The 13,879-nt window shown below is 40.7% G+C and overlaps 1 protein-coding gene across 1 annotated transcript in view; it reads right to left on the minus strand.

The window, feature by feature from the left end:
• Positions 1-13,879, minus strand: part of dscamb (Down syndrome cell adhesion molecule b) — an 89,500-nt gene that overhangs the window by 16,234 nt on the left and 59,387 nt on the right. The window contains exons 6-11 of the mRNA XM_028420175.1: positions 13,538-13,813; positions 11,937-12,233; positions 10,848-11,120; positions 9,266-9,544; positions 9,065-9,184; positions 6,932-7,111 (exon numbers count right to left, since the gene is read on the minus strand). Of these exons, the coding sequence (XP_028275976.1) occupies positions 6,932-7,111; positions 9,065-9,184; positions 9,266-9,544; positions 10,848-11,120; positions 11,937-12,233; positions 13,538-13,813 (1,425 nt within the window). The remainder of the gene's footprint in view (positions 1-6,931; positions 7,112-9,064; positions 9,185-9,265; positions 9,545-10,847; positions 11,121-11,936; positions 12,234-13,537; positions 13,814-13,879) is intronic.

The following is a 13,879-nucleotide window of genomic DNA, read 5'->3' on the forward strand; positions in this document are numbered from 1 at the left end:
AATGTCTTCCAACTTAGCTGCTAAATGTCCTGCTATATTTATTTTGTTAGTTGCTGATTAGTTGATTAGCTGATTGCCTTGCCATGCCTTATTTTAGCGCTGAAGAAGCTTTACGTCATTGGACACAGATTGCTGCAGGCCAGTATTTTTTGTAAATAATTTGACTGCTAGTCTTTGAAGGGTAATTAGAAGCCAAGCCATTGAAATTAAAATCTAATGAAACAACCTCTCTACTAAACTCAACTAAAGTGGCTTCAATGGTTTTAACAAGACAGCAAATTTCAGTACAGTATTTGTAATAACATTTCTACAGCATACGTCTTATGAAGCATTTGATGTGGTTAGTCACAGAAACCTTTAAAAATACTATTTTTTAGTAGTTAAGACAAATGTGTGAATCATTTTTAAAACAGACAACACTGTGTAGAAAATATTATATTTATGTGTAGAGTAAACATGCAGTAGTGAGCACTGTGTCACTGAACAGAACAGTAATGGCAGCTACATGTGGCAGATTCTTGTGTAGCACTGGTTGGAGGCCTTCTCTTCCTGAGAAAAGATGTGTGTGTGTGTGAGTCTGTGTGTGAATGTCTGTACCCTCCTGGATAACGTGTCTGTGTGCATGAGTGTTTTACTGTGCGTGCATATGTATGAGTGTGTGCGTATGAGAGCCGCTGTGTCTGGGGGAGCTAAGTGGGCGAGCACAGAGAGCAGAAAAGACTTGTGCTCATGACACATCTCAGCCACAGTACACGACGGAGGAGAGGGAGAGAGCATGTACCCCTGCAGCGCTAACTATGATCCCTCGCTCTCTCCCTCGCTCTCTCTCTCACTCCATCTCCGTCCTCAGGCTCCCACCAGGACAGCAATGATTTAATGATGAGAGAGACCACTTTGATTATTCATACAGCAGACAAGTCCGCTGGCCGTGCTGTTGTCTCACACAGCCACACACGCCTTCAACCATATACAGACATGCATACACATTCACATTCAGAAAAGCACAAATAAAGACAAACACAGAGATGCTGGTTTTGCACACATGCTCAGAATCCATCTGTACATGCTGACAAGAAACAAAAATAGGGATGCAGGCACACAAACAAACAAAAACATACGCACAACACACACACAAACAAAAAAACAGTGTAGAAACAGATGCACAAACAGTTTTTCACAGGGTCAACAACATTTAACTAACTGAGTAATCATTTGTTTTAGATTTACACATGAACTAGTCTGGTATGGTTTGATTATACTAGAAGTGCTAGCATGATTTGACACCCTCAAGTCAATTAAAGTACCTGAAATTACAATTAATCCTTTATAATATGGTACTAGAATGAATGAAATTGTATTGTCTGATGATGTTTGAATTATCCTGGTGTACTAAACCTCACTCAGGCTGGAGGCTCCAAGGGTGGTGCATACATAGATGTAGCTATATTATATCCATACATGCATCTACTGCCTTGACCCAAGAGGCACGCTGCCTAAGTCCACAGTTGAGACTGCAAAAAAGAGTCTACAGTGATGCTATCCTCTCTGTAAGCTTGATTCCTTTTAAATTTAACTTCAGCATGCTATGTGCTAACAATAACAACAGACATAGAGCAACATTCATCAATTTTTGTCCAATGGGAAAGTCACCAGTGTTCCAGCGATGAGTCATATAAATGTATTCATCCAATAAAGCAGTTTTGATTTGATGATAATAAAATGACTATTATAATGTACTGTATGCTGAAGGAAGTGTGCATGAACACCATCACCAATTCATGCTGCATGACACCATCTGTATGCAGAATACATTATTCTCCATCACCAGGCAGCTAGTCAGCAGTCAAAAGGTCAATAGCCTTTAATTTTTAAAATATGTTTAGAAAATGTAATAAATATTTTCCATAATAATGATGGACATCAATGATGTATGTAGTGGCTTAAGCAAATTTCATGGCTATCCATCCAATAATTGTTGAAACATTTCACTTATAATCATAACAAATACAAAGTAAGGCCCATCCCTGCAGCCTGGCTAGCAGGGTTACATTAATCCTCTATGGTAAAATAAACAAATCCCCACTATGTGTTTGAATGACCTGAAATCTGTTTGTGTGTTGGTACCTGTGAGAAGAAAATATGTTAAATGATATCAGGTGTGATGTTGAATTACTTGGTCTCCTGTTTATAATTAAAAACAACCACAAAAAACAACACACACTCATATGCAGTACAGTCACTCTCCACACAAATACACACATCCACACAGACTCCTTCCACATGTTTCCCTGTCTTTTTTCTCACAGTAGATTTCCTTCTTTGAAGCAGCCAACAAAAATCAAAAGGATTTGCTGATCACGTGTTTGTGTGTGCATGTACGGATGTGCGCGTCAGCCTGTGTGCTTTTGTGTGTGTCAGACTTGGGACTGCCAACGTTTAAACCTCATCTCTTATTCACTCGCAGCCCCTCCTTCTCCCTCGCTCCCTACACCATCATTCCCTTACCCACTGCCCCCGCGCAGGAAACCGCTGATTTATTTTGCATAGCAACTATGAATTTTAAGTGAGTCCTATTAACAGAGTCTCCTCAGCCCCTTCTCTAAACATTATTGCTCCTTAACAGGGGCTATTTTCTCCATCTAAATCTGAGGCCTTGGCAGAGCAAGTTAACATCAACGAGGATCGTGTTTGCTCATCGGGAGAACTCTAGAAAGACAAGGCTGTGTATGTGTGTGTGTCACACTGTATGAAATCACATGTGTATAATAACAATTGTTATTTATATTTGTATGTAAGAGCACATGCTCGCCTGTGAAGGTGTGTGCATAGGTGTGTATGCATCCATGAATACATCTGTGTTCTCTTGAAGACATTTCACTGTCTCTGACTTTGTATTATTTGCATATGAGTGAGTAGAACATGTACAGTAGCCTGCCTGCAGTAGCTCAAATGTTCTACAATCTTGGCTGATCTCGGTTGTGTTTTAGCGACCCGAGCTAAGGTGAGGCTTCTCCCTTGATTTCTCCTCATCTCATCTCTATGCATCTACCGTGCAGCACTCGCAGGGCCCGGGGCTAAACCTACTCTTTTTGATAGCCTGTAATTGCTCAGTTGATGTATATTTTTTAATATCCAGCAATATTACAGGGGCATGGTAATAAAACATGGACGGCTAGAGGAGATTCTAGAGTCTAGAGAGTGGGAAGAAGGGGAGACAAGGGAGAAAGAGAACGCTGAGGGGAGTAGTGAGGGGGGGGAACAAAGGCAGCAAGGTGCAGGAAGGAAGAGAGGAAGGTTCAGAGGGATAAATGCAAAGAGATGGACTCTATCAAATCCTTGGACCACAGCGTCAGATTCTCCTTATACACACAATTTGACTCAACTCAACATCTTCTGTTTAAAAACTCAAACTTCTTTTTAATTTTTTTTTTAAACAAAAGTATAATACTAAATTGAATATGATGGGTATTACTGACAATTGTTGACATTTATTAGATGAGTTTTCAGACTGTTTGTTGAACCTGCTAAAAATGCATTCTGTTGTCAGAGAGCTAATCAGCCAAAAATGGTTGAAATATCACACTGAAACATGAGTTCAGCAAACCCTTTAAAAGATTCACTAAGCTGACACTGTTGATTTAGAAGGTGGACTAAAAGCAAATTGATGTATGATAATGTTTCACTCTTTCTTTCTTTTTACTTTCAGATTTAAAGTATTTTGTCAGCACTGTGATCTGTTATGGTAAATAAACATTTGCTTTGTTGGCAGCAATGACAGATTTAAACACACAGAGCTGCTAGCAATGAAAAATGGCTTAAAATGAAACAAATAATGTGATATTTATCTTTTTAATCTTCCCCTCTTTGCTGGATGTGTAAGAAACAAAGGCAGACTGAGAGCGCAAATAAAGCAGAGAAATGTGCAGACGGCTCTTCCTTCTTGCCTCGCCTTCTAATTGAGGTATTGACAGATTTAAATGGGGCACAATGCAATAAAGATTTCTAACAACTCATAACACACACTCGAGTACACAACTGCACGATGCACCATGCATGAATACAAAAAACAAGCACACAACATAATAAAAAAATATATAACTTCAGTATGTGTGAAATCAAAAACAATTTGCTCAAAAAAACAGGAAATGCGTAAATACTCACACAAACATTGAGCTGTGGATGCAGCGGTGAACATGAGTACAGTAATGGTCTCCCTTTTTCGAACCACTCATGAAAGCACACTTACTGAAAGTATCTCAGTACATGCGTGCGCACATTTTAGGGTTTAAAAAATGTAATGTGATCTATTGATGAGTGACAAGCATGTGGCTGAGTCAGCATGCAATGACTAAAGCAGCCAATGGCAGCAGAGGATGAACAAAACATTAAGTGTTATTAAAGGCCCAAAGAATGTATCACTGTTTCCTCTAATGTGAACTATTCCAACTGTAAAAATGACACATCAATGCAAACTGAATCATCAAGGGCTTAGAAGCTTTAAAATGACACTGCAATAAAATGTTACTCAGGAGAGAACAAAGAGAACTGTGTCAACATATTATATAAGCAGCATAGTAGCATGATGCCAGCTTGTCATTATTAGTATTAATATTTATTAGAACTAGACATTTATCCACCAGAGAGTGATAACAACTCATATACAATATCCCCACATAATCATTTTATCTTTTTTTAACTTTTCTACCACTTTTTTTAAGAGATTCCAGTGTTATTTTAATGCATCAGGTTGGCGTCTAAAATATCAATTTTAAGATTTTTCATGTCCACGCTGTTAAAAGGAACATACTCAACAATACAAAGAAAAAATAATTATCAACTTGTAATGGAATTCCAACAGTGTAATGAGAAGCAAAACAACTACTCATAATTATTTTTCATCAAAACACTGTAAAAATGTAAATCCTTTTTAACATGTTTTCACATCAATAATAGAAGCTGTAAATAATGTTAACATTACTCTTTAGATTAATGAAAGTACATGTTTTTAGAAGCAAGTGTACATTATTCAGAACTGAAGTTCTCAGAATTCCCTTTGATAGTGCGGAGTATAACATGAAACTAAAGCCTGGAGCAACCACAGAGTGCATTCGATGGGTGAGCCCTCTCTCTATCACTCACACGCACTCACCATGGTAGATGATAGTGACTATAAGCAACAAAGAATACCATACATGCAAATTTCCCATGTTTACTTCTCACACACACTTATTTCCTGCATCATCAAAAACCCTATGCCAATATAATTGTACAAACAAACCGCTGCTCTTTCCTTCTGCCATGTGGTTGAGGTATCTATTATTTATTGTTCACCTACTCCCAAGACACACACACATATATACGTCCAACAGCAGAGAGGGGTCGACAAAGAGGATCACACAATGATTGGTGTGTCAAGGCAATGGAGGTGAGTGAGGGAAAAACACTTCAACATCCATCTCATCTTCTTTAAAGGTGTTACTAAAAGGTGCACACACCGAAAAAAAACAGGCCATTACACTGCTTTATTTATTAGTCTCTGCCTATAGGCAACTGACACGTGCAATGTACAATGCACCTACATACAAAACACTGACAAATAGTAAGCAGGAAGATGACCCGGCAAAACACTGCAAGATGACCTCATAAAGAGACCAAAAACTAAAAGGTCAGACCTCACTGATATTCAAGGCAACAGCAGTGCTGATTAGATTACTGAGCTATATCATCTCAGTCTAACCTAGTTAGCGTTGCCTTTGCCCTGAAAGGTGCATATTGGTATAATGAAGTCCTTGATTTACTGCAATCAGGTCCAATTTATTATCTGCATACTGTTGGCCACAGGAACTTGCTCCTTTGTAATTTTCATAAATATACTCATTTCAAAAAGAAATCAATGTTCAGGGTTTGTAATGCTACTGAGAGTTAAGTCTGCTGTAGCTGCAGCCACAGTGTTTGCTCTCTGCGTGGTAGGAAATGGAAGAAAAAAAAGGTTAGTACAGCCATAGGTCAATTCGCTGCATAGCAACTGGGTGCCACAGTCAGCAAACTGACCTATGAAAACACAGAGTATGCTTGTCTCTGAGCCTGCTGCTGTAGTTCTGACAGCTCAGGCTTGTACACTGCAAGGCTTAATTACAGTGATACATGAATATCCATGACATGCCAGCTAAGATTAAAGATGAAAAAATACTGATTTACCCAGAAGGAGAGTTCCACACAAATTATTGTCTTTGTCTCCTCGTCCAGAGAAGGGTCAGAGGTCAGACACAGAGAATTATGGACACTGATTTGTACACCTGACATTTATTCCATTTTAGCTCCATTTGTCTCTTTTATAAGGACTTTTTTTATGTATCAGACTTTGGGCAAGTGAGGCGAAAAAAAAAGAGACAGAACGAGGGCTGCCCATCAGCAGGGAACCTTGTGCTCCAGTTTGATAACAGTAGCAAAGGGAAAATAAGCCCCACTCACATCTAAGCACCATGAAAATGAGGAGCCACTCCTAGTGCTATAGGGGAACTACATGCTAATGCTCAGTTGAGGCAGGAGACCTGTCGTCAGGGACATTAACATACCAGCGACTGAAGAGAGCAGTGGGAACATGCATGCATAGACACAGGCAGGTCGATAGTAGAAAGGCAAATGTCTTGAAACAAATAGGAAAATGCAAAGTGACCGCTTGTCCTTACTTCAGCAAGTTACAAAATCTGTTTGTAAGGGTGACCTCTTTGCTGTTTAACTTCTACATTCATTTAATCATTATTTAGGCCAGAAGTGTGACACTTTTTTAATGTAATATGACCAAAACTTAGATCTGTCACACTCAAAATTTCTGTCTACTGATCAGGCTGAGCCCACCCAGACTCTGAAATACAAGTTGACCACTGGCAATCAGCTGTTATTGATGAGTGCATCAGGTGTAGGCTCTTACTTTTGACGGTGAGGTACATGGACTTGCTGACATCAGCTCCCACATCGTTGCTGACCTTACACAGGTAGAAGCCGCTGTCGTCCTCCAGCACATGTTTGATCAGCAGCGAACCGTTGCTCAGTAGCTGGATACGAGATCCACTGTTCAGAAGAATGGGCTGAAACTGGGGGACACCCGCACCTAGTGCAAGCAGGACGAGAAAGGATACAAGATGACTTAAATAGGCAGCACATGCCTACATATATGGAAAAAACAGGGCATATGTATTCCGCTTAAACAACGTAAGTAATATAACCTAGTGTGTGTGTGCATGTGTGTGTGTGTGTGTCCGCACATTTATTTGACCATGCGTCTGTGTTTACAGACTTGATGACAAAGGCTGTCAGATTTAGGGAGGATTGTAAACATGTTTCTTAACACAAGGCCTAAATCCGTAAATCACCAAACAGCTGCTATGCAGAGTGAAACAGGCTGAGCTGCTGCTGTGATGCAATCAGACCAGACATAATGCTCATGTTTAACAAGACGGCAGATTGGTGCAGAGGGGGAGGCCCTGTACTGCAGCTGGTCTTCAGTGCTGGGCCTGGACTTGTGGATGTCCACTGCAGTCTGCAGTATTTGTTGTTTTTCAACACCTGAACATAATACATTCAAAATAACACATACAAAAAATAAAACCTTAAAACCCTTCAGTTGAGGTCAAGCTAATCCTGAGGGTATGGATGTGCCCATTGTATGAACAAACAACATATTCTTAGGTCTCAAAGGTCCCTATATGACTGACATTTGAAGCCAGTTGGCATATTCTGACCTGCGACCACCTACTTTTATTGCAAAAAACAGTGTCTCATTCCACACTGACAGCCTGTAACACATGTCACTAACACTGAATTATAAAGCTCTTGACTTTAGAGAACTCTGTTCTTGCAGTAATAAAAGCACTGTATTCCACCTTGCTCATGTAGTATTAAACACATGTGAACCGAGGCTGCCGTTGCATTACCTTGTGTTAAAGTTAGCGTGTACAGATTAGGCCATTTAGGGAGCTGTGGGTTTTTTGCTTTTTAATTAAAATGCAGTCAAGTGATTGTGGCTAGCAAAGGGTCAAGTGGTGACTTTGTTCCTGCTCCCCTGGCTCAGAGACAGAGGGAGAGGGCGGCAGATGTGTTCTTCCTTGAATTATGGATTTTGCATATCCAAATAGTGCTAGTCGTTATGCTAATAGCAGTTGACCTTTACTTACTGTTCCAGAGACACTCATCTGGCTCTTAGCTACATCGGTTGCAGTAAAAGTATGCCAGACGGCTATTCTCTGGATGAACTGCACTCTGGCTTACAACAGATTAGACATTAGCTGTCAAAGCCACCTACCAAGGATATGTTTTGCTTCTGATTGAAAAGTGCAATGACTATACAGACTGACTGAAGTAAAAATATGAGACACTGCTGACTGAACATAGTGCTGTGACCCTCTGGATCTGGATCAGTATGGTTTGTTTCAGACGCTACAAGTGAGTAGACACACATTGCTCAGCCTGAGCTCTTCATACATACTGATCAGGAATGGTCAGACAGTGCTAAGCAGGCATGAGGCTTGCTTCTCTCTCTCTCTCACTCACACACACACACACACAAATAAATCCCATCAAAGGGTAGAAAAAAAATCTGATTCTTTCATTCCTTTGATCATGGGGCCTAGCACATACACAGACATGCACACACATACACACATGCTTCACTCCTCATTGGTTGTTGTATTTCTGTTGGTGAAGCTTTCATCCCTGTTTATATGGATGATGGAGCAAACATCTGGGGCCCCTCTTCATCTGCCCTGCTCAAGTGGCTGAACTCACCTGCTGCCTTTCTGTCCGTCTGTCTGTTTCCGCCTCCCTCTGATGATTTTCTAATGATGCAGGTGGAAAAGCCCCCAGCCTGTGTTTGCAGTGCAAATGCTGTTTGTATGTCTGCACATTAACACACATATGCACTAGGTGTGGGCTAAAACAAATGGAACCCAGCCACACGTAAAATCCCCTCTTCTTGTTTTGGCTTTGTGACTTTCTTTTGTAGCACAACTAAGTACCATTTACTTACTGTATGTACATATGAACAGAACTTCTGTGCGCACTATACCTTTGGAATGTTCCCATACAATGGTGGGTGGTGGATAGCCTTCAGCGGAGCAGTTAAGAGTCACAGTTTTCCCATAAATGCCATCCTGGTCCTCTGGTTGAACCACAAACTGGGGAGGGACTGCACAGAAACAGATGTTTGTGTCTTTATATGTTTGTCACTGGTACACATATAACAGATTATAGTAATGTATAACTTCACCTCTAACAATGAGCTGACTCTGGTGCTCAACAGCCGCGGCCTCGTTGCGGGCGATGCAGGTGTAGTTGCCATTGTGGTCGGGTGTAAGGTTGGAGATCCGCAGTGAACTGGTGAAGTCAATGTTATCCACAGTCACGCCCAAGCTGACGGGGATTGGCCGTCCGTCCTTCTGCCATGTGATGTCCAACGGACGGTCGCCCGACATAACCACGCAGGGTATGAAGACACGCTGACCGATGGTGAAGCGCTGAAACTCAAAGGGCTGAATGTAGGGAGGGACTGCAGGCAAGGAGGAGAAATACAGATCAAATGGGATTTCAGCCTTGGGTTTCAAAGATCATCTTAATTCCCTGGATTCTGTGGCAGGTAGCGTGTCCTTTTTTCCAGTAATCCTGCAAGCGTCTAACTATCATTCTTTAAAGAGGTCACTGAAGGAACACAAAAGACCTGAATAGCAAAACATTCTGCAATAACACCCTGTCATTCTCAAGACTGGAACATTTTGTCCTTTTAGCACAGGAAGCTACACACAAAACACAACATGAACAAGAAAATAACTTTGAGACATGCAGGTTGCTTCAAAAATAAATGAACCTAAACCCATGGAAAACATATCTATTGATCTACTAACCTGTAAATGTATCGGTACATATATTACAGTCTGACTGTTACAAAAGTATAGTTTTTTATTCTGTGTCCTAAAAATCTTGATTACACCAGTTGTATTTCAGATAATAATTAGAACTCAAATCCCTTGAGATGCATCATCTTGTTTCAATCCTCTGGCTTAAATAGCTTGAATACATAAAGAACACAAATCTGGCTGCATATTATAATCACACAGTTATAAAATTTCTATTCAATTCAAACTGCCTGTCCTGTATTCTCTGGGAAATCTCCAACCATCACACAAGTCATCTGTATGAGTGTCCAGTGAGTTCAAATAACACTGAAATAAGCAGCACTTTAGCAGCTTATTTAATTCACAACAAAGTGGAGATAATGGACTCCAGGGATCCCCAAAGACACTTCCGCATTTTAAGCATGAGCAGAGTAAATTAACAAATGCACTCGCTCACTACAGCACCACTGGGAAGTGTTGCTTTATATCATCACTCTCTTTCTCCCTCCGTTTCCCTCGCTCCACAGGAAAGTGTAATATGTGACAACAAGCTAACATACTGTACAGAGGGAAGGAAATGGGGGCATCATGGGGAAGCCTTCTTTAGTATTACCTATTACAGTTGTAAAATCTCAGTGGAGATCAGTCACTTAGCCCTGTAATATCAGTGGCAATCATGCAGTCCTCACAGCCACCATTGCATACTGAGGAGGCAGATTAATTTAGAGGTCTGCTGAGATCTACTGTATTTATATTTTATTGTGTAGACATGAGATGAAAGCTGACTAGTGAAGTATTTGATTTTTTGACCATTTACAGGATTCTTCAGCACTGTCACACTCTCAAGATTGTTACATTTTAAAAGAGTATATTTAAATTGTGGGAGGAAAATCTTGCAATGATAATTGTTTGCTGTACACTGCACCAAATAAAACAGCAAAGTGGGTCTGGGGAACTGACCTCTGACACGGACATGGACGCTCTGGGAGTCCATCTTGTTTGGCTGGACCATCACTTTGCAGTTATACTCTCCAGCATCCACCTGCTGCACGTTGCTCAATTTCAGTGTGCCGTTGTTCTCAAAAGCTCGCTGTCTGTGGTTGAACGGCAGCAGAGCAGAGTTCTTGTACCATTTTATGGAATAGTAAGGGTAGCCAATAACACGGCAGTGAACGAAGGCATCCCGTCCAGCTATTGCTGTGATGTTTTTCATTGGACGAATGCTGGCACGACCTAAACATGGAAAGAGATAAAGAGAGGATTCTCTGTAGACAATATAAGGATTGTGGATAGACATTAAATCACAAGAGCAGTGAGGTGTGCGTTAATTTTTTGTAAAGAGGCTCACGAGTTTCTGCAAAGCTTCACATGTGGTACCTACCACCAAGCGCTGCAAAAGATGCAAAGAAACTGTGTTTAAAGCTTTTCTTGTTTGTTTAACAACAAGATTTAAAGTGTAGCTCTAAGTAGAGGGTGGTGAAATGACAAGCAGATTAAAGCATGCCGTCTGAAGGAAAACAGAACATTTAAATAACACTGTGCAAGTGATACCTATAACTCCACTATAATATATTCTCATAAATTGAAACAGAGTAATCGCTTTAAGATCAGATCATGAGGAGCTGAATTGGCTGCTTGAGTAAATTCACACAGACACACATGAATACTCCCTCGCACACACAAGCACACCACAGATAAATGTATTCAAACAGAAGAAATATATTTTTCTTCTGGCTATTTACAAAACATATCCAGATACGCTTATGAGCAGCAAACCAGGATAGTTTATTTGACCTAAAAAATACTGGCATGTTGCAGTATTAAAATTTACAAGCAGCTAAGAAGAAAACTAGTAATATAAATGTAATGTAAGATTGTATTTAAAATTTAAAAAGCAAAATGGAAGAGAAGACTCGAATGTTTTGAATCTAATTTTTAGACCCAAACAACAAGCAGAATTCATGTGCTGCAAAGACACAGAGACAGACATACAGAGAGACAGACAGGTATGTGTATTGTTGTTCTTGGAGGAGCTGAATTGACAAGCACCTCTTACGTTTATTCGAGCCTGGTGGTACACAACCCCGGCCGAGTTGCTGCACGTGCACCGGTACACCCCGCCGTCCTGCACCTGGGTGTGTGTGACGTTGAGCTGGCTGACCACATGGCCCTCGTGGGTCTCGTAATGGCCCAGGTGGTGGTGGCTGTCTTTGATGACAGGGTCATCGTCCAGAGACCAGGTGCACCGGGGAGGCGGTGTGCCCTTCACGTTGCAGAACAGGAAGACGGGCTCATTTGGGTTCACTACCTTCTCACTGAAGGAGGACAAGATTTTTGGGGTACCATCTGTGTTGAGGGACAAAACGGAACACGGTGGTGCATAAAACAGAAGCTAAAATAAAAGAAATGAATCCAACAAAGCTTTTAATCATACAGTTTACACTAAGTCAGATATTCAGTAAGTAGGCAAAGCAGGAAAGAGGAAAGGAATTCAGCACTGATCCCTGACAATACATTTGGGATTGGCCCAACTGAAAGAAATGCCTAGAGGTAGTTCCCTTTTTTTAACACAGTAAAATTTTGTCTTACAAGTTTTTAAGTTGTTAAAGTAATCAAACTTTGGCAGCAAGGCAGAGAGTGTGTGGAAGCACAGGGTGAGAAGCTGTGATAAAACAATTCCCTGGCCAAAAAACAGCAAGCACTCTCTCTGCCAGAATTTGGCTGGGAACTGTCTGTCTATTATTAGAATTTAACTAGTAAAAAAAGTTATTAAGTGACCAACAAAACATCTTAAATTTCTTTTTATTTTGACCTAGCAAATCCTTTGTTCTTGGCTTCTTTCTGTGATGTGTTTTTTCCCCTGCAAATAAAAAGAGTGTCTTGTAGGTTTGATCCCTGGATATTATACTGCAGGGATCAAACCAATTCCAACAGCACTGTCTTGTATTTTATTAATCTTGGGATAGGATGGTGCTTTTAAGCTGCTAATAGATATCACTGTAGACCAATGGACTTGCTTGATAATGACTATACTGTGTATATTTGTGGAGGCTAAGATAAACCTTTTTATTGTGCCAGGATGGTTAGATCGCAGAGCGTTATAATGAAATTCTCATCAATTAAAACACTCTTGCACCATTGCATATGGTTGTCCCAACTGTTACTCCTGGAGGTAATTAAATACAATTATAAGGCAGCAAAAGGATATAGAAATAATCATGACTTTTTGTTAAGACTTCATCATTCAGTGCATTTAGTGTGATTCGGGAGCTTTCTTCTCAAACATGGAGAGTGGTTGGCTTTTAAAATGCCTGTCTGCTTGTTGCTGCTCTCTGATAATCTAGGTCTATTCCACATGATTATAGATTATCAATATCTTCTTTTTACAGCTCCCTGGCCACAGGAGACAGTTGCCTGAGCAACGCTGCCAAGGTAAGCTATTAGATTAAAGGGAATGTGTGTACATGAGTTTGTGAAGTCTGGGACAATCATACCAGTGGCAGCAGAGAGTCGCCGCAGCATGCCATTAACACATAAACCCTCCATCGATTTCCAAGGCTTTAATCTGTTCTGCTAACTCACTGATTATGCATAGAACAGCTGTGACAGTGTGGCTTTTGGTGTAAGCAGAAACACTGCAACTATTTTACCTTCAAGGATGACCTGCACAAAGTCCTGTGCAGACATCTTGCCCTTCCTTGCAAAGCACTGGTACGCTCCTCCGTCACTTTTTGACATTCCCTCCATGATGAGGTTCTCCCGGTTAAGCCCGGTGAAACGAACATTGTTGCCAGGGTAGATGATTTCTCCATTGCGATACCATGACAGCTCATATTCATCTGAGCCACTCACGCTACAAGACAGAGACACCTTGCTACCCACACTGCCCTTCACCTTTCGTGGGCTGACCACTGCTTTCAAAGGCTCTGTGGACACAAAATCACACAAATATTTTCAAAACGTGTAGAGAAATAGATGTGCCATAAACATAA

The sequence above is a fragment of the Parambassis ranga genome, chromosome 13, assembly GCF_900634625.1.
Source record: "Parambassis ranga chromosome 13, fParRan2.1, whole genome shotgun sequence".
NCBI classification, from domain to species: domain Eukaryota; kingdom Metazoa; phylum Chordata; class Actinopteri; family Ambassidae; genus Parambassis; species Parambassis ranga.